Source organism: Schistocerca gregaria, chromosome 6 (assembly GCF_023897955.1).
Source record: "Schistocerca gregaria isolate iqSchGreg1 chromosome 6, iqSchGreg1.2, whole genome shotgun sequence".
NCBI classification, from domain to species: domain Eukaryota; kingdom Metazoa; phylum Arthropoda; class Insecta; order Orthoptera; family Acrididae; genus Schistocerca; species Schistocerca gregaria.
In genome coordinates this window covers 259,917,228-259,938,479 of record NC_064925.1, presented here as the reverse complement: position 1 = coordinate 259,938,479, position 21,252 = coordinate 259,917,228, and the positions used below count along the sequence as shown (strand labels likewise).

Below are 21,252 nucleotides of genomic sequence, written 5' to 3'. Positions count from 1 at the left end.
AAGATGACATTCAGGATGGAGCCCTGAGGTACTCTGTTTTCCTGGATGAAGGTGTCTGATAGGGATAACCCACATGTATCTTAAAAACTTGGTCTTTTAAAAATTCCTGAAGGAAATAGGGCAGGTGGTCACGAAAACTCCACGTGTAGAGTATGGAGGATTCGAGTCCTCTGAAAGGTGTTGGAAGCTTTCTACAAATCAAAAAACACAGCCACAGTCTGGTATTTCTGCAGAAAACCATTCATGACATGTGTTGACAAAGTAATGAAATGGCCAACTACAGAAAAGCGTACTCGAAAGCCACGTTGTGCAGCAGATAGTACACTGTGAGATTTGAGCCAACATACCAACCAGCCATGAATCATACACTCCACCACCTTGCAAAAACAGCTGGTGTAGCTAACACTTCATTCAAGAGTCATGAAAGAAGGTTGTATACATGGAAGAACCCTGGAGATACTGGAAGGTCTCAGATAGATTATATAATGGTAAGACAGAGATTCAGGAACCAGATTTTAAATTTTAAGACATTTCCAGGTGCAGATGTGGACTCTGACCACAATCTATTGGTTATAACTGTAGAATAAAACTGAAGAAACTGCAAAAAGGTGGGAATTTGAGAAGATGGGGCCTGAATATATTGAAAGAACCAGACGTTGTAGAGAGCTTCAGGGAGAGCATTAGAGAATGATTGACAAGAATGGGGGAAAGAAATACAGTAGAAGAAGAATGGGTAGCTTTGAGAGACGAAATAGTGAAGGTAGCAGAGGATCAAGTAGGTAAAAAGACGGGGGGCTAATAGAAATCCTTGGGTAACAGAAGAGATATTGAATTTATTTGATGAAACGAGAAAATATAAAAATGCAGTTAATGAAGCAGGCAAAAAGGAATACAAACATCTCAAAAATGAGATCGACAGGAAGTGCAAAATGGCTAAGCAGGCATGACTAGAGGACAAAAGTAAGGATGCAGAGGCTTATCTCACTAGGGGTAAGATAGATATTGCCTACAAGAAAATTAAAGAGACCTTTGGAGAAAAGAGAACCACTTGCATGAATATCAAGAGCTTAGATGGAAACCCAGTTCTAAGCAAAGAAGATAAAGCAGAAAGGTGGAAGGCGAATATAGAGGGTCTATACATGGGTGACGTTCTTGAGGAGAATATTATAGAAATGGAAGAGAATGTAGACGACGATGAAATAGGAGATATGATACTGCATGAAGAGTTTGACAGAGCACTGAAAGACCTAAGTTGAAAAAAAGCCCCGGGAGTAGACAACATTCCATTAGAACTATTGACAGCCTTGAGAGAGTCAGGTCCAACAAAACTCTACCATCTAGTGAGCAAGATCTATGAGACAGGCAAAATACCATCAGATTTCAAGAAGAATATATTAATTCCAATCCCAAAGAAAGTAGGTGTTGACAGATGTGAAAATTACCGAACTATCAGTTTAATAAGTCACAGTTGCAAAATACTAACATGAATTCTTTAGAGACAAATGGAAAAACTTGTAGAAGCTGACCTCAGGGAAGACCGGTTTGGATTCTGTAGAAATGTTGGAACACACGAGGCAATACTGACCCTACGACTTATATTAGAAAATAGATTAAGGAAAGGCAAACCTATGTTTCTAGAATTTGTAGACTTAAATAAAGCTTATGACAATGTTGACTGGAATACTCTCTTTCACATTCTGAAGGTGGCGGGGGTAAAAGGCTATTTACAATTTGTACAGAAACCAGATGGCATTTATGAAAGTCTAGGGGCATGAAAGGGAAGCAGTGGTTGGGAAGGGAGTGAGACAGTTGTAGCCAATCCCCGATGTTATTCAATCTGTATATTGAGCAAGCAGTAAAGGAAATAAAAGAAAAATTCAGAGTAGGAATTGAAATCCACGGAGAAGAAATAAAAACTTTGAGGTTCGCCAATGACATTGTAATTCTGTCAGAGACAGCAAAGGACCTGGAAGAACAGTTGAATGGAATGGACAGTGTCTTGAAAGGAGGATATAAGATAAACATCAACAAAAGCAAAATGAGGATAATGGAATGTAGTCTAATTAAATTGGGTGATGCTGTGGGAATTAGATTAGGAAATGAGAGGCTTAAAGTAGTAAATGAGTTTTTCTATTTGGGGAGCAATATAACTAATGGTGGTCGTAGTAGAGAGAATATAAAATGTAGACTGGCAATGGCAAGGAAAGTGTTTCTGAAGAAGAGGCATTTGTTAACATTGAATGTAGATTTAAGTGTCAGGAAGTCTTTTCTGAAAGTATTTGTATGGAGTGTAGCCATGTATGGAAGTGAAACATGGACAATAAATAGATTAGACAAGAAGAGAGTAGAAGCTTTTGAAATGTGGTGCTACAAAAGAATGCTGAAGATCAGATAGGTAGATCACATAACTAATGAGGAAGTATTGAATAGGATTGGGGAGAAGAGAAGTTTGTGGCACAACTTGACTAGAAGAAGGGATCGGTTGGTAGGACAATTTCTGAGGCATCAAGGGATCACCAATTTAGTATTGGAGGGCAGAGTGGAGGGTAAAAATTGTAGAGGGAGACCAAGAGATGAATACACTAAGCAGATTCAGAAGGATGTAGGTTGCAGTAGGTACTGGGAGATGAAGAAGCTTGCACAGGATAGAGTAGCACGGAGAGCTTCATCAAACCAGTCTCTGGACTGAAGACCACAACAACAACGAGAGAAATGGGGCAGTAGCTAGAAGAAATGTGTCTGTCCATGCTGGTCTTAGGTATGGGTATGAAAGTGGCTTCATGCGAACTTCTGGGAAATGTGCCAGCTGCCCAAATGCAATTGTACATACACTATGTGATCAAAAGTATCCGGATGCTCCCAAAAACATACGTTTTTCATATTAGGTGCATTGTGCTGACACCTACTGCCAGGTACTCCATATCAGCAACCTCAATAGTCTTTAGACATTGTGAGAGAGCAAAATGTGGTGCTCCGCAGAACTCATGGACTTTGAACGTGTTCAGGTGATTGGGTGTCACCTGTGTCATATGTCTGCAGGTGAGATTTCCACACTTCTAAACATCCTTAGGTCCACTGTTTCAGATGTGATAGTGTAGCTGAAACCTGAAACGACACTTACACCACAAAAGCGTACCATCCAATCTCGTCTGTTGACTGACAGAGAGTACCTACAGTTGAAGAGGATTGTAATGAGTAATAGGCAGACATCTATCCAGACCATCACACAGGAATTCCAAGCTGCATCAGGATCCACTGAAAGTACTATGACAGTAAGGCAGGAGGCGAGAAAACTTGGATTTCATGGTCGAGCGGCTGCTCATAAGCCACACATCATGCCGGCAAATGCCAAACAAAGCCTCGCTTGGTGTAAGGAGCGTAAACATTGGATGATTGAACAATGGAAAAACATTGTGTGGAGTGACGAATCATGGTACATGATGTGGCAATCCAATGGCAGGGTGTAGGTATGGCGAATGCCCAGTGAACGTCATCTGCCAGCGTGTGTAGTGCCAACAGCAAAATTCGGAGGAGGAGGTGTTATGGTGTGGTCATGTTTCTCATGGAATGGGCTTACACCCCTTGTTGTTTTGTGTGGCACTAACACAGCACAGGCCTACATTGATGTTTTAAGCACCTTCTTGCTTCCCTCTGTTGAAGAGCAATTCGGGGATGATGATTGCATCTTTCAACATGTGCGATCAGCTGTTCATAATGTACGGCCTGTGGTGGAGTGGTTATATGACAATAACATCCCTGTAATGGACTGGTCTGCACAGAGTCCTAACCTGAATCCTACAGAACACCTTTGGGACGTTTTGGAATGCCGACTTCGTGTCAGGCCTCACCAACCGACATTGATGCCTCTCCACAGGCCAGCACTCCATGAAGAATGGGCTGCCATTCCCCAAGAAACCTTCCAGCACCTAATTGAACGTATGCCTGCGAGAGTGGAAGCTGTCATCAAGGCTAACGGTGGGCCAACATCAAACTGAATTCCAGAATTACCGATGGAGGGCATCATGAACTAGTAAGTCATTTTCAACCAGGTGTCTGGATACTTTTGATCACATAGTGTATGAAGGGGAAAGTGCTTGCCCACAAGAGAAATGTGCTGCAACATCTGAATGCGAACAACGTCCAGCCATTGGGCAGAAGATTGGGATGAAGTGAGAGCATCATCTAGCTTCCTCTTAGTAAAGGCAGCACTGCAATATTCATGATTCTGAGAGGAGAAGGGTATCATTTGAGCTGCCTCCATTTGTTTCTGATGGAGGAAGGCAGGTTGATAGTGGGTAGAGCTCATAATCTCTACAAAATAGCGGCCTAAGATGTTGGAGATAGCATTAGGGTCCACAATAACATTGTCTGCTACGGTCAGGTCAGAAATTGGGGAGTGAGCCTTGGTCCAGGAGAGCTGCCAGAGGTTGTCCCTACATGATGGAAAAGGGAATGAAACTGTTAAAACAACTAGTAAGTGAAATGCGGATAACTTTTTTGCTATCCTGAAAAATGTGATGACACTGTGCACGCAAGTGTTTATAATGAATATAGATTGCCATGATAGGATGATGGTTGGAAACACAGAGAACAAGTTTCCATGCACAAATCGTGTTGCAGCCTGCCTCAGTTCACAAGGAACCGGCACACGGTACGGTAAAGATGAAGTGCAGGATATGGAATATTCTGTGGCGTTAAGGATACCTTTTGTAAGGTGTTCCACCTGGTCATCACAACTGGGGAAATGTTGTTCACTGAAGGGTGCCAGGGAGGAGAAAAGCCTCCAGTCAGCCTTAGAAAGCTGCCCATTGGGTTCACATAGAGGTGGGATAGGAGTCAGCAAACGGATAGCACATGGGAGATGGTCACTCAAGTTTGTGTCAAAGAGAACAAACCATTCGAGACGATGGGCACACTGGGCAGTACAGAATGAGGGGTCCAAATGGGAATAGATGTGCATGGAGTTTGAAAGAAACATGGGTGCTCCACAGCATTAAGACAAATGAGATTGAGTTGATTGAGGTCAGCCAATAGGGTACCTCTCTAGCAGTTTCTGGAAGGGCCCCAAAGGGGATGGTGTGCATTAAAGTCAACGAGCAGCAAAAAGGGGAGAGGGAATTGACCAATAAGCTGGAAGAAGTCTGCCCTGGTGACACTGACAGAGGGACGTAAATGGTACAAGGGTAAAAGGTGAAGCGAAGAAGGATAATGCAGACCACAACAGCTTGCAGCCAGGTGTTCAGGAGATGGTGTGACTATGACCGTCATCCTAGATGAGCACAATGACTTCCCATGAGATGAAATGCAGCCCTCAGGGTGGGGGAGTGGGATGGGGGGGGGGGGGGGGGGCTCAAAACAGAAAGAAAGGAAATGGGAGAAGTCAAAGCAGTCACAAGGTTGCAATTTCGTTTCTTGAAGGTAGAAAACAAGCAGACACTGCAGCTACAACTCCTTTTTGTTGGATCTACCCGTAATTCCTTCTTGTTGGATCTAATGTTATGACTGTTCCTTTGGAGAAGAGTCATGACGGGGAAAGGGGAAGAAGGAACAAATGAAGGGCTGTCACCTCGGTAATTGCTGAGTGCCAGCCTTTGGAGACTCACTGCTACAGAGTGTTGAGGCTGAAGGATTCTGTTCCAGTACATCAAAAGAGACACCGGCATCCTCTTTGCATTGGCCTGCAGATTGCTGGGCACAAAAACAGTAGGCAGTACACACCAGCGAAATGGAGGTCAGTTGGGTGAGCGTAACACATGGTGACATCGTTTAAGAGGATCTTCAAGTCTGGGAAGGAGAAGACTCCTTGTTTTTGTCCGTTTTCTTAGAGCCTTTATAGTTGGCAGATGAAGACTCAGATGCTTGTTGGGTGGAGGGATGTAAGAAGTCTTTGGGAGATTATTTCTTTTTGTCATTTCCAGCCATAAGTGAAGCAGGTGATTTCACCACTGGGTGCAATTTGGTGGCTTGTTGCGCACCTGGAGGAGGAGACAAAGATGCAACTGTGATACTAGTTAATTTTAGAAGCGCAATGCTGAATTTGAGGTTGGAAGCCTGTGTGGCCAAGTCCTTCGTGGAGTGAGGCACAGCAAACACAGTATTGTAAGTGCCAGATTGTAAAATGCGGGGCTTTCAACGAGCCAACAAGTTGCGAGCAATAGGGTAGGGTACTTTCTCCTTCACCTGGATCTTCTGGATGTCCCACTCATCGAAATACATAGGACAGTCTCAAGATGAGGTTGCATGGTCACCATAGCAATTGATACAGCAAGGAGGAGGAGGAGGAGGCAGCAAACAATCACCCTCATGAGTATCCCTACTACAAGTAACACATTTGCCCGTGTTTTGACAGGACTTGCAACTGTAGATGTAATGTTGCCAGTGGTAATAATGCACCGGGTGTGGGATGTATGATTGGACTGTGGTAATTTCATAGCCCGCTTTGATCTTTCATCTTTGATGGAAGCACTATCCTATAAAAAGTGAGAAAAAGTGTGCATGTAGGCACTGAGGTTGCATCACCCATTTTCATTACCACATGGACCGAGTGATGCCCTGATCAGGGAAGTAAGTTTGGATTTCTCCTTAGGTCAGACCATTGAGCAGCCAAGTATAAATAACACCATGTGAAAAAATTAGCATTCACTGGGCCTCAACACAACAGGATAGCTGTGGAGGAGTGAAACTGCAAGCAGATGTTGGCATTGAAACTCAAAATTGCGCTCCAAAAGCAAAGTTCCATTAGATAAAAAAGATCAGAATTTCACATGGCCTGTAACTGCGTCAACACATTTCTGGTCAGGCAATCACCCATCCCTGGGCCTGCCCTGTACCCAGGGGTATGTGTAAATCCTACCTGTCAACCCAGGGCTGGGAATTATACATTACTCAGTCACTTGTTATGCATCAATCACATGGGCCAACCTCCAGGAGTGCACAGGGAGGAAGAAGAAACATACATCTCAAACGCTGAAGTGGAGTAAGGGTAGGTGATAAAATAAATAAATAAAAAAATAAAATAAAATAAAATAAAAAGAATAGATAAGAGGCTATTCTGATGTCATATTATTAAAACCACAGAACACATTCCTAAAAATATTCCAGACATTTTTCCCATGGGCGAAGAAAAAGAATAAAAGAAAGACAGACATGCAGCATCGAAAGGGAAGATGTGCTGCTAAGGTTGGGGCCCCTTGGTTGCCAAGCACAAACTCACCAAGAGTATATGAGAAAAAGCTCCATCTTGAGAATGTCTTTATTGTCTCACACCACTAGTTTTGGCAACATATTACCGCATCTTCAGGCCCCATCACTGCCAAAAGAATATTAGAATTCCTTGTTGCATTTATTGAGAAGTCCTCATTACTAGTACACACAGGCTAGCTTTCCTCAGGAGTCTCTCCTTGATACCATGTCACGGAACATAATAATAATAATAATAATAATAATAATAAAATTGAACCTGATGTAGAAACTGAAACAGGACTCTGTAACTCCATGGAACTCCATGTGTGATATGATTTGTAGATTTCACACAATGAAGACTGCTATATTAACTACTCTAGCCACTGAAAACCAACAGCTAAAGAATTTCCCTGTTCAAGAGTGGAAAATTATTTCAAAATGCAAAGAAGTTTTAAACATTTTCCATGTTGTTACAGAATCTCATTGCTCAGAAAACCATGTTTCTTTGTCAAAAGTATCTAACAGAACAGAACAGAAGTTGAATTGAAGAATGATGGCAGATAATTAAGCATGAAATAAATACAAGATTTGGTGATGCTGAAACAGAAGAATTAATTGCTCAAGTAACATAGCTACATCCAAGGAGCAAGTCTCATGGTATAACACCTAGAAATGCAGAAAAGGCAACAGGTGGCCTCAAGCAGATGTGTGCTAAGATTAAGTTAAATACTGACCAAAACCATCAAGACATTAATGCAGACAATGAAGAGTCTCTCAGGTCACTATGAATATTAGTCACTGCTTTGGGAAAAATTTAATCAACAAGTTAAGAATTTGCATGCTCCACAAAATCCTGCTGCATTGAGTGCTATAGAAATAGATAAATATATTACTGAAGAATTACTTGACAGGACTCAAGATCCTCTTATCTGGCGTAAAGGATGAAGAGACTTTTATCCACTTCTCTATAAAGTGATGCTGAAACGGCATTGTATTGCTGCCGCCTCTGTACCATGTGAGACAATTTTCTCCAAGATGGGCAAAATAATTAGAGAGTGATGGAGCAGACTAAAGCCTGAAAAATTATCCCAAATGATATTTATTGCTCACAATTTAAAATGACTGAATTACATTGCTGAGTCAATATGCAATTTCTTACATAGCGAATACTCATAATTATCTTAAAATATTGATTGATTAAAAGTATTTTTAACAGTAAGAACTAATAATTAACAAAGGCTTAATTTTGTAGAAATAATTGAAAAATTCTAATGTGATTTGGGTGACATGCATAGTAATTGAGAACTGTCATTTTATAATGCGACAAAGTGTTTGTGATTTTCGGATAGAAAAACATAATTTTATCACAGTTAACAATCTTTTATTAAAAAAAATCAGTATTATCTGTTAATAAGTTATTGGCTGCATGTTACGTAACTCCTGTCTAACACAACTGCGATCCTTCTCGATAAGAGAAGATTAACTCCATAGATACATTTCGTCTGCTGGCTGTAGAGCCAAACCAATACAGGTGCAATGGACATGGATTCACTCCACAGATATGCTCCGTCCCGACTGGCTGTAGAGCCAGACCCATATAGGTCCAGTGAGCATGGAACCTGGGTTCGTGTCCACAGAGCTGGATTCAGATTAGGATCCTACTCCTTTAAAATCTTGGACCAACCCACATCTAACTCATAGAGCAATCTGGCATAGCAAACGAAGACAGGAAGAGGGAAGCTGAAATTTTAAGCCCCACATTTAAAAGATCTTTCACACAAGAATTGTACATACATAGCATCTTCTGATCGCCACACAAAATCCCATACGAAGGACATAGAAATAGGCATCCCTGGTACTGTAAGGCATCTGAAAGAGTTGGAAACAAATAAGCCACCATGTCCAAAGCTCAGTATAACAGAGAGTACTCCTCAACACTAGCCCTCAACTTAGCTTGAATTTCGTAAATCTCTTGTCCAGTAAAATGTCCCAAGCAACTGGACAAAAGCACTGGTGATTCTAGTAGACAAGAAGGGTAAAAGAAAAGACTCACAAAATTACAAACCAATGTCCTTAACATCATTTCGCTGCACAATTCTAGAACACATTTTAAGTTTGAATACAATAAATTTTCTTGAGAGACTTAAAAAGCATCGCTCATGGGAAACTCAGCTTGCAGAATAGGTTCACCGGTATGAGAGTGGTTTGAAGTCATGTACATAACTGAACCTAGTATCTAGTTCTGGACAGTGAGTAACCATCAGAGACAAAAGTATCATCAAAGAGTCCCCAGGGAAGTATAACAGGACCATGCTTATTCTCTATATAATTAAATAATCTGACAGGCAGGATGAGCAGCAATCTTAGACTGTCTGCTGATGATGCAGTATTATTCAGGAAAATGTCATCTTTTAGAGACTGTAGAAAGATTGGGATACAATTTCTATTTGGTGTGATGTCTAGCAACTTACTCTAAATGTGAGAAAAAGTAAGTTAATTAAGCCGAGTGGGAAAAAACTATCCTATAGTGTACGATTACAGTGTTAGCAGTGTTCTGTTTGATCACAGCTATTAAATATCTTGGCACAATATTGGAAAGTGGCAGGAAATGGAACAAGCACATAGAGTCAATTGCAGGGAAGGTGAATGGTTGACTTCGGTTTATTGAGAGAACCCTATGCTATCTATAAAGGAGAACACATACAGAACACTTGTGTGACTCATTCTCGAGTACTGCTCAAGATCCCACCAGGTCAGATTAAAAGTGGCCATCAAAGCAATTCGGAGACTTGTTTCTAAAACCATTACTGGTATGTTCGATCAAAACACGAGTTTTACAAAAATGTTCCATGAATGCAAATGGGAACCCCAGAGGGAAGAAAACATTATTTTTACAAAACACTACTGAGAAAGTTTAGAGAATGGGTATACACACAGTATATTACTTTTGGAGAACTTACGCAGAGGTAACACAGATAAAAACATTGAAAACATCATTGAATTCCCTCTGCTGATTGATCTTAAAGAATTAAAATTCTTCCTGGTCAGAGTCAACTGCTTTGGGAAACGTATACCCTCAGATATCAAAAGCATAAAAATCTCACAACCTCATGAGAGAAAAGGACCACACCTAGCCTAGTTAACTAAAACCAAAAAAGGTTGACTGGTGGAAAAAATTCAGGCAGTAGCAATTTTTTTATACATGGAAGGAGGGAGTGCCATAAACAACATACTAAAAATCCTGAATGATGGAGCGTGAGTGTTGGTGTGTGAGGGTGTTTAAAGGTAACATTTTTATATTTTTCTTGAATAACTCATAAAACGCAGCTTCTAGCAAGAAGCAGTATAAAATTAAACTGCATTAAATTTCCTTAAAAAAGTTCCTGTTCATTTTTTCTCTAGGACTAATAGCCTCCGTGTTGCAGGGGGATGTAAAAAGCCCAATTATTAGACATACATTGTTTTAATGATATAGAATTAATGGTTTATCTTTAAATGAAGTAGGTTAAAAACAAATATTAAATTTACATAACATGTCCAAGTGCAATAGAACTGTATTGAGGGATTGAGAGATAAATTGTGTTCTTGGGCTGTAACAGAGTGGAGGGGGAAAGGGGAGGGGGGGAGGAGGGGAATAAGTGCGTTAGATGCAAAAAGGTAGGTAGGTTTATGGATTATGTTCATGCACTTTCCTACTTCAAAGGCCTGCAACATCGAGATCAAGCAGGTGATTCCCTAATGACCACTCCACTACATCATAAGAAGCAACTGCAAGTGTTTCACTTAGTTATACCGACCCTTCACTGTGCAGCTTATGAATCACTAGTGACATATTGTGTTGACATGTCCAGAGGAAGCGTTTGTTTTCCATGAAGTGCACTGATGATTCTAATGCAAGTAATGCATATAGACAGAATCTGGGTCGAGTGAAGCGTCTGATCCCACCAGTCGGTTTTGACCCATGACGTAAAGCTGTTGTGGGGTGTGATGTCATGACGGCGTGGAGTTTGGTTTGTGAGTGTGGCATGTTTGTAGCTGTCATCGTGTTGCTGTTCATGGTGCCCTCTGGTTTAGGGGTTTCGTGTTGTGTGGTGTATTGGGTTCAGTGTGGTGTTACTGCTTGTTCTGGCTGGTTCTCGTTTTTGCTGTGTGCGGAGAGGAATTGTTTTCAGTGAGTTAATGATTTAGTGTATTTGTGTGAAAGTTATTGTACTGCTGTTCACTGCAGGTCATGTGTTAACTTGAGCAAATTAATTTGTTGCTGCTCTTGTTAGGTATGAATATGACGGATAAAATTAATAGTGTGCGCTTGCATGCTATGATGGGGACGAGTCCGTTGGAGTTGATTAAATTTTTGCAGCTGTTTGGCTTATTGGCAGAGGTTGTGAAGTGCACGGTTTGTGGGCACGACATGACATTGGCAAAAGTTATGGCGTCTCGGACCAGGGACGGTTATATGTGGCGATGCCATAGGGATAACCTGTCGCGGTTCCTGGTTTGAAACATCTAGGTTGGGCATGCACGAGATTGTGTTGTTGATGTACTACTTTTGTTATAAATCCTCTCACAGTTTTTGCATGCATGAGACTGGTGTGAGTGACAGGAGTGTGCTTCACTGGTTTTCATTTTGTTGTGAAGTATGTTCTGAGTTTATTAAGTACAGAGGGAAGTTGGGTGGGCCTGGGGTTGTGGTGGAGGCGGACAAGTCGCAGTTTGGGAAAAGGAAGTATGGGAGGGATGGTTGGTCTCTGGGTGTGAGGGGCTGTTGTACCAGGAGGTGGGTGTTCGGAATGTGTTTTTAGGGTTGTGGAGGGGCGGTCTTAGTTGGGTTGATTGAATTTATAGAACCAGGTTCTACTGTAGTTTCTGATGCCTATGCTTCTTATAGGGAGTTGGGTGAGAGGGAGTAAAATCATTTAGTAGCGAACCATAGTTTAGAGTTTAAAAATTATGAGACAGGGGCTTGTACGAATACCATATAGGGGATGTGGGGGACCATTAAGTCATTTCTTGGGAGGGGGAAGAGGCGCTCTCCTAACCTTCAGTCTCATTTAGATGAGTACTGTTGGCGGAAGAGTGTCCCTGAGGGCTTTTGTTTTTTTCGTTTTTTAAGGACTATCAGTAAGATGTACAGGCCAAAGGCGGGTGGTTAGGGTGGTTTGTCTGGGTGGATGGCTGCAGCTTGAGGGGGGGGGGGGGGCGATTAATTGTGGGTAGTGTTTGTGAAGGGGGGGGGGGGAGGGAGGGAGGAGTGCGTTGGTTTGTGATTTAGTTTTTGTTGAGTTGTAGTGTGCGATTTAGATTTGTTTACTTTGTGTTTGTTTTTTGTTTATGGGTATTTTATTTTGGGGTGAGGGGGGAGGTTGGGTTGGGGGATGGGGTGTGGGTGGGTTCGGTCTTTCTTTTGGTTGTGTATTTTTTCGTTGGTGTGTGGGTGTGGGTATGTATGGATGTTTGTGTTTGTGGCTGGGTGTGTGCCTGTGTGTGATTGTGGTGGCTGACCTAGGTTGTGGTGCCAGAACCTTGTTGTGGTAAGTTTTTATTTTCCTTGTTTTTAGTGCATTTGTTGGGTGTTGTTGTGGCTGGTAGGGTGGTTCTGAGTTGTGTGGTCTGTTGCACTGGTGATTTGGTATTGTGTTGGTTTGTAGGTATGTAGTTGAAGGGAAGTTTTAAATTCCAATTTGTTGTCATATCTGTGGGTTTTTTTGGTGTTGGGAATCGCTATTGCCCTATGTGGGTGAAGGGAACTGTTTGATTCCAATGGATGGTTGTGGCTGTTCCAGTATCAGGAGTTGCTGTTGAGCTATATAGGCCAAGGGAAGTGTCCGACTCCAGAGTTTTGTGTTGTCTGTTTATTTAGTCGTTTTGTGTGGTTTGGTATGGTGGTGTGTGTCTAAATTTGTTTATATTTACTTTGTCCCCGCCCAAAAACCCCCAATTTTCCAAGCTTGTCCCGTTACCAGAACGAGATTTTCACTCTGCAGCGGAGTGTGCGCTGATATGAAACTTCCTGGCAGATTAAAACTGTGTGCCGGACCGAGACTCTGAACTCAGTACCTTTGCCTTTCGCAGGCAAGTGCTCTACCGACTGAGCTACCCATGCACGACTCACGCCCCATCCTCACAGCTTAACTTCTGCCAGTACCTCGTGTCCTACCTTCCAAACTTTACAGAAGCTCTCCTGTCCCATTAGTTTCATTAGGTTTTTGTGGAATGTGTGTGTGTTGGTTTTTCAATGTATTTTTGTGTTTGTAGTCATTTTTACGTAATGACGTCATAGGCACCATATTGGAGTCATAATGTATGGTCATTTCCGTCATATTTGTGACGTCATGGGACAAAGCAGACAGGTGGAATCTGACGCTTCCGTATTTTGCAGAATCTAAGTAAATCTCTGCATGCTGTTCTGCACTGCTAGAGAGGACATTGTTCTTCCAGTAGTGCTCTCTGAGCTTCTCTTAACTGACAAACTATACCTCTCCAGCATTTTCCGTTCACGTCTCTTGTGTGAGAAGACAAAATAAGCTGGAGCTGTCAACAGTCTACCACACTGAAGAGCCTGCTCAACGTGTAACATGTTGTCAATATGTATTTGTCAATGCTGAATTTGTTGTCTTCACTATCACTCTCTAGAACACTTTTCATGGCATGAAGGGCATCAAATGCAAAGCTCCTTCCTCAGCTCTTTCAACACTCAAGATGCTAAGAGGTTTAAATTGTCTCCCTCTGCAAGAGAAGGTTACCTAGGTGTTTTAGAACTTCTGATATTTCAACATAATCCAAGCAATGTGCTGCGGCAGATTACTGTCCTAAACTTGAAAATGATCAGTCCGATTCCATCACACACATCCACACCCATCTTAAAAGAAATACTGTGGAAGTGTGGTAAGTGGCTGGACTCTGTTCAGGCCACTCTGCAAGTGCCAGCAATTCCTGAATGGAAAAGATATATGCATTCTACCAGTAACACATTTAATGGTGAGAGATGAGCAGTAATTTTCTGGTCATTCATTACTTCAACACATGGCTTTAAAATACACTGCCAATGATAGACAGCAGCAATGTGCCACACTAATACAATCCCTTTCCCACTAACACTACGTAGGTCACTGACAAATTTCCAATCACAAATTAAACACTTCTCAGTCATTGTTTACAGGAATATATTTTACATAGAAGTTCACTTAACAATTGCAAGTAAGTAATCATTTAATGAATTGAAAATAACTCCACTATAAATTAACACATGCTCCAGTGAAGTTATTAATTTGTCTGTTCACATAACAGAAATGGACAGGAAACGCATGGGGAACAGAGTCAGTCTGTAAATTGTAAATCAACCAGTGCTCATGGGAGAAGAATTCTTTCCCATAAAAACACTGCATCTGCCTTGCAAGATGATTAAGAATAAATTTACCTTGTAGCATAGTAGAACAGTGTGCAGATATTTATATAGATTTTGTCCATATGCAACACTTCGGTTAGCATGATTAGTAGCTCATACCTGCATTCAATGTAGTGTTAACACGCCCTGTGGAAAATAAACATTACTTGGGTATGTCTGTGCATTTTGTCACCAGCGATTCATAATGTTTGCTGTGGAGGGTTGATGTAACTTCATGAAAGACCATGTAGTTGCTTCTTGTCACGCAATGGAAATTACGGAAGCGTCCGATTCTACCCGTCTGCTTTCACCCATCAATATGGTGGAAATGGCTATTTTAAGCGTTTCCAATATGGTCCTATGATGTGACTACATACAAATGGCAACAAACAGAAAAATACATATAAATTAGACAACAACATCTCCCTCCTAAAAGACAATGAAACTAACGAGACAACCATGGGGAGATGATGATGATGATGATGACACAACACCCAGTCATCTCGATGCAGGAAAAATCCCTGACCCCGCCGGGAATCAAACCCGGGATCCTGTGCGCGGTAAGTGAGAACGATACCGCAAAATCATGAGCTGCAGACACGGGAAATTGGAGGTTTTTGGGAAGGAACAAGATAAGTAAAACAGTAAAAAAAACTCACCATGATTCTAAAACACACAAAATGATGAACAAAAAAAATAAATAAATAAATTACAAAATCTATAGGAATCAGACAGTTCCCTTCACCTATATAGGTCAACGCAGCTGGCGAAACCAAAACACCACCAACAGCAAAAACTATGAGAATTGGAATCAGACTTTTCCCTTGACTACAGCTGACAATACCAAAACATCCACATCTTAACATAGAACTATGAAAATTGGAATCAGTCATTTCCATTTCCATAACTACTGATACGAAAAAACAAAACCTACAACTATGAAAAAGAAAACTAAAACCACAAACTCCAACAACTCAAAAATTCAAAAAACAAACATCATAAACTCTGTGCCGTAATGACGTCACATGCCACAACACCCTTACGTTATGGGGTCAGAGCAGACGGGGGAATCTAACGCTTCCGTTGACCCACACAGTGGGATGTATGAAGTGTGTAAGCACCTGCTTGATCTTCGTTTGGAGACCTATCAAGTTGGGAAGCGTACAAACACAATCCGGTGACCTACCTCCCCTCGCATTTCTACCCCTAATATCTTCCACCCTATTACATCCCTGAAACACAATTTACCCTTTAATAAATCTCTACTGCACTTGAACGTGTTACGCACTTTTAATTTTTGTTTTTAAACCACTTCAGTTAAAGATAAACATTAACTGAACACTGTTAAAACAATTTGTTTATTAACTGCAATTTTTTCATACCCTGCAATGTGGAAACTATTAGTGCAAAAGAAAAAAACGGATAGGATTTTTTTTGCAGGAAATTTGACGTAATTTAATTCTGTATTGGGAACATTTTCATTAGAGTTATTTAAGGAAGGCACAATATGGCACCCTTTAAACATCCCCCCACCCCATCCAAATTCTCATATCCCATAAATCAGGAAATTCAGTATGTTGTTCATGGCACTCTCTCCTACCACAATTACAACTATGCGAATGTTTTCCCCTAAATTTCCTTTGTTGTCTGGACTAGGCTGGCCAACAAGTTGTTGATCACTTAAAGCTCTTGTGCTGCGCTGTCCCTTGCCTTGTCAGGCAGGACCTCAGCGAATCATTATTCCTTACCACTGATACCACCAAACACAGTAATTGCACAGTTTTACCACACAAAGACTGCTGTATGAGAAGTGTTAAAAAATGTGGGTGGGGGATATATTTACAGAAGATAATACTCAACTGGAAACATTGAGAAAGTGACACAATAGTTTTAAGAGATACCTATATGTAGTGTTCATTTTATGATTTTACTGCTTCTTTTAATGTAACATTACAAAAAATGAAAACATAGTATATATTACATTTCTTACCATTTCATCTTCAAGAACTACCCCTGGCATTGTCAGAAGCTCACGATCAGGGGCATATGTACCAGGTGGTGAAGTTGCTGCTGCTATTAGGGCCTTGCGTGTGTGCTCTGTTGGGATCCAAGCATCACGACGCCTGTCTGCTTCACTTGGATGCTGTCCTGGTGGTGATGAAGGTGACAAGAATGAAATATCGTCATCTGTAGTGGCTGTTAAATCTGGAGAAGTCAGTACACTACTAGTTGTGTCACTTGGCATTTCAACAGACAAAATGTGGTTTCCGCTACCGCTAACACTACCAAGCATATCAAAAAATGCCTTTGCAGATGAAGGATTAGATGTATCAACAGCTGGTGACATTTCCTGTGATGCAAAGATCCGACAGACAGTAGGTTCATTCTCTCTTGGCAGTTTCGTTTGAACAGCACCAAACAATGACTGTGACTGATTTACACCAAACTGTTTCTGTGCCTGACCTGTAAATACTTGAGGCTGGCTTGCACTAAACAGGTCCTGTGAACTGGAACTCTCACGAACACTGGTCATCATTGCCGGATTATTTGATGCTCCTGATAGCTGGTCGAAGAAGCTAGTTGCTGGCGACTGCGTTGTTTGTGAAAAATACTTACTTAAAGAAGGTTTATCATTTTTGTCCGTAGAATTAGTTTGACTGACTTTCTCTGATTCATATCTGACCAAAAAATTTGACACGGCAGTGACATTAGCTTGTTTAAATGCCGAGGAATTAGTAGTGTGATCCACTGATAAAGACGAAGTTTCAGTTTTTCCGTTTCTGTGAATGTTCATGTTTTATCTGCAGAAGAAAGAAAGAAATTACGATTGAATTACCATTCAATAACAATGATTATAAATAATTTGGACGCACAACATTTTTCCGATATTATTTCTGTGGCTCATTAAGAACAGGACTAAAACGGAGATTTAATGTAAAATATGTAACTATTTGTCTGAGATTTTTACAACTGCTGTCATTCACCTCAGTCAAGTGAGTGCTCACGGTTTCTGTCCATTTTAATTATAATTGACAGTACCCGTAGCTGTCAAATGTGTACACAGTCTCATCGAATCGAATCCAACTGTGTTTGCAAAACAGATACGATGACAATTGACTATAACTGTTGTCAGGTGAGTCATATTTGACAGCCAGCTATTACTTACAAATATGTAGTGTTGCTGCTTTTCGCTCGTTGGTAACTGTTCCCAAATTTCGGACTGTTGCAACACAATTAATGCTTTTATCTTCGACGCTTTCAAGGCCTTCGCTTGTTATTTCGTCACAGCGAGAAGCAAAACATCATGGCGAAAGAAGCGCACTGAGGAGCAGCAGGTAGCTGTTCAGAGCATTTACCTTCAGTATTTGGACAGGTAAAGGTGTCACGACGATGCGTTGTACATAAAGTGTGCTGCTACCTTACCTCGTACATGCACGCAAACCTGTCGTGCGATTTTCTAAGTTTGTTACAATCTTTTGACGCTTTAAGCTGTTTCGTTTCTTTATGTTAACTTAAATATGATGAGCGCAAGTTCATTATTTGCACATTATTTAACACAAGTGTCGACAGTGAATAGTTTGTGTGACTTTAATTGTGTCTGTTTCGTTGTGAAATTATTTTTTCGGCCTTAGTTGGTTTCACCATTGGTTGTGTAAAATGTAAACATTGATTCTGTGGAGGTATTAGATTGACAGGGGATGTGAGGTTTCAGTGATTTAATGTTACTTACGTTCGGTGTGTGGAATGCACGTGTTTGCCTGAGGCCAACTGTCTCAATTTTGCTCAGAATTATTTGTTACACTCAGTCCACCTTCCCCAGCCACAAACCAAGCTGGTGCTGCATTTACACATTTTTTTAATCATTCTGATAATGCTGGAAGCCACCTCAGAACAAATGTCTGCACATGTACAGTATTACTGCTTACGGATTTTCATAAGTTGTGTATGTGCAGTGGCAGTGACATAGAAAAAGTCCTACATTGTCTCCAGATTTATAGATACTTTTTTGTAATTTCTTTCTACTCTGCTAGTTGCTTAAGGATTTTATTTGGCTTGCCCTCTGCATCTTTTAATGTTTTAATGATTTACTATCATTTGCCCATTTAGACCCAAGAATTTTCTTGTTGATATCTGTGATCACAAGAATTATTGTATGTTAATGTGTAGCTGCATTTCACTACATGTTTCATTGAATATTAACTCAATGCTATATGATCCTAGAATGAAATATCTTACATTGCAGGTTCTTGAATAGTGGTTGATCAGGAAGAACACATGCTGTAGAAATAGGAATAAATTCCATTGTCACAATACTCAGCTAAGGAGAAAACATTGAGGCGGTGGTTCGACCTCATAATTTAGAGTACCTTGGCTATTTCCTTGACCAAAACTCAGAAACTTACATTAATAATGGCACCGAGAAATAAGGAGAACAACGGTGGACACAAAAAAGATGGCAAGGGTAGAAGGAAAAGTGAAGAGAGGTGCAGTGGTAATAGCAGTGGAGGAGAAATTACTGAAGATGATTATAGAAGACGCAGAGACCGCAATAATCAAGTAAGTGTTAATTAACATAGTCAATTTGTATAATTGCTGACCTGAAGCTATTCCATTCCTTGTGATTAGTATAAACTAGTTTGCAGGGAACTTAACATTAAATGGTCCATTGTTTAAGAAGTTTCAATTGTAGTTATTGAAAAACACAGATTTTTCCTTGAAACTGCTATAAAACTATGCATATCACATTTCTTCTGTAGAAACTATCATTCAACTAATTAATATATAAAGATTATTGTTGTCATGTTGTTTGAAAGTTTATAGCAAGTGGAATAATCAATCACTGTGATGGTGTAGAAAAGTAAGACTTAATTTATAACAAGGCCTGTTGATTTCGCTGTGACTTTGTGATCAGTTATCTTGTCTTCATGACATCTTGTACAGTGTAAGCCTGTGACATTTAGTTTGCAAGTTAACTCTTGGACAATGTTACTTAGCTTTGGATCACCGGCACATGACAATAGTGAAGATGTCAGACACTAAAAAAGAGGTGAAAGTAGCTTGTCTGGAATTTGGACTAGTACTTTAACTGTTAAATATGTGTGATGTTTTTGAGATGTAGTAGCAGGAATAATTGTTTTCTGAATAATAGAAGTAATCTAGTTGAAGCACGTCGATACAGGCTACCGGAAAAATATAGACTTCGTTCGGTGGCATAATTTTGTAGTGTGACATTGTACATGCACAAACAGGAGAGCAGGACACTGAAAATGTTTTGAGTCTGTATCTTTTGGAACATTGGTGGTGGTGGTGGTGGTGGTGGTGGTGGTGGTGGTGGTGGTGATCTGTAGGGTAGTGTGAGGTCCTTGTATAAAATCTTACGTGTGGTAACATACTGATCTCTGCTATGTTCTGATGTCTCGCTTAAGTTCAGAGATGGTTTGGTTGTATATTGATGCAGCATTATTAAATTAAATTGATTTGTTGAAGGTAGCCTCTTATTCCTTGGGGAGTTTCTCGAATTGTTTTCAAAGAGTTTGTGGCACTAAATCACATTGTATTATAGCACAAACTGCCCCATTAAAAACCCTTTAGATCTGTGAAGGTGGCCTTCTGCAAGCTACACAAAAGCTTGAAAGTAATGCTGGTATTGGAATGTCAATGTAATCTCTTGATAGTGAAGTTCTTTGAGGCAGACCAAATTCAAAAACAATGTGCTCCAGTGGAAAGCAAGTGAAACTGTATTAATTCCCAGAACAGATAAAGAGGATTAATACTAGTTCTTAGATTTGACCAGTGATGTAGGAAACATGACAAATGTTGTAAACATCACGATTATAATGTAATATCAGTGGCTGTAACTTTCCAAATGGGCTAAGTTGCAGATCAGCCTGTCAAAGGTTTTATGATTTGCCAACTTAAATAAATATGCACCAAAAACTGATGTCACAGGAGCCATGAACACTGTTTGTGGTCAAAGCTGACAACTAGTATCAAATATTCCTTTTATTCATTAAGAATACTAAAACTTGTAATTCTGTATGGAATCACACAACTATGACTGCAACATGGATTGACTCGCTCTACTGAAATCTTTCAAAGCGAGAGAATGGCTTTAATGTGGTTTTCCATATGTACTTTGTAGATCCTGCAAGGGATGTGTAAATTCAAAGTACACATTAATTAGAGATGGGCAAATCATAGAAACTTAAATTGCACACTGTAGTAACAATAAGCAATCACACCATTATTAAATGCTGTTTGGGCTTGTGCCAGCTTCAAGTCAAATTATAAAAGAAGCAGCTAGTTTTGAAAAAAAGAATGCTGCATTCTCAGTTACATTAAGTAGTTGCTATTTGTCTCCTATTAGGAGCTCAATATTTACTAGTGCTTTTTAAAGAAAATGGTTACCTACACTGTTGTTTGGATAACTAAATGCGTAACTATTGGAGCACATGTTACTACAGACTTCACAGGCATACTACTTGCCCAAGTATGTGCCATGAACAATGAAATCTTAATTATGTGCAGTAATTGAAAGCCTGAAAACTGTCTATGATCCATGATTAAAGTAGACAGTGAGGTTTTGGGGTTGTTCAAAAACAAAAATTAGTGTCATCATTAAAATCACTTACCTAATGTTGATGATAAATTCCGCTTTGATCATCATAAATGTGTGGAAATACAGT

At 40.3% G+C, this 21,252-nt stretch overlaps 1 protein-coding gene across 2 annotated transcripts in view; it reads right to left on the bottom strand.

The window, feature by feature from the left end:
• LOC126278338 (trafficking protein particle complex subunit 12) overlaps positions 1–17,820 on the bottom strand; it is a 134,019-nt gene extending 116,199 nt beyond the window's left edge. The window contains exons 1-2 of one of the 2 annotated variants that reach the window (XM_049978375.1): positions 17,733–17,820; positions 16,557–17,367 (exon numbers count right to left, since the gene is read on the bottom strand). In XM_049978375.1, the coding sequence (XP_049834332.1) occupies positions 16,557–17,360 (804 nt within the window). In that variant the 5' untranslated portion in view covers positions 17,361–17,367; positions 17,733–17,820. Of the gene's footprint in view, positions 1–16,556; positions 17,368–17,550 lie in introns of both variants that reach the window. The other variant, XM_049978376.1, reaches the window with a different exon arrangement.
• Between the last annotated feature and the right edge of the window lie 3,432 nt (positions 17,821–21,252).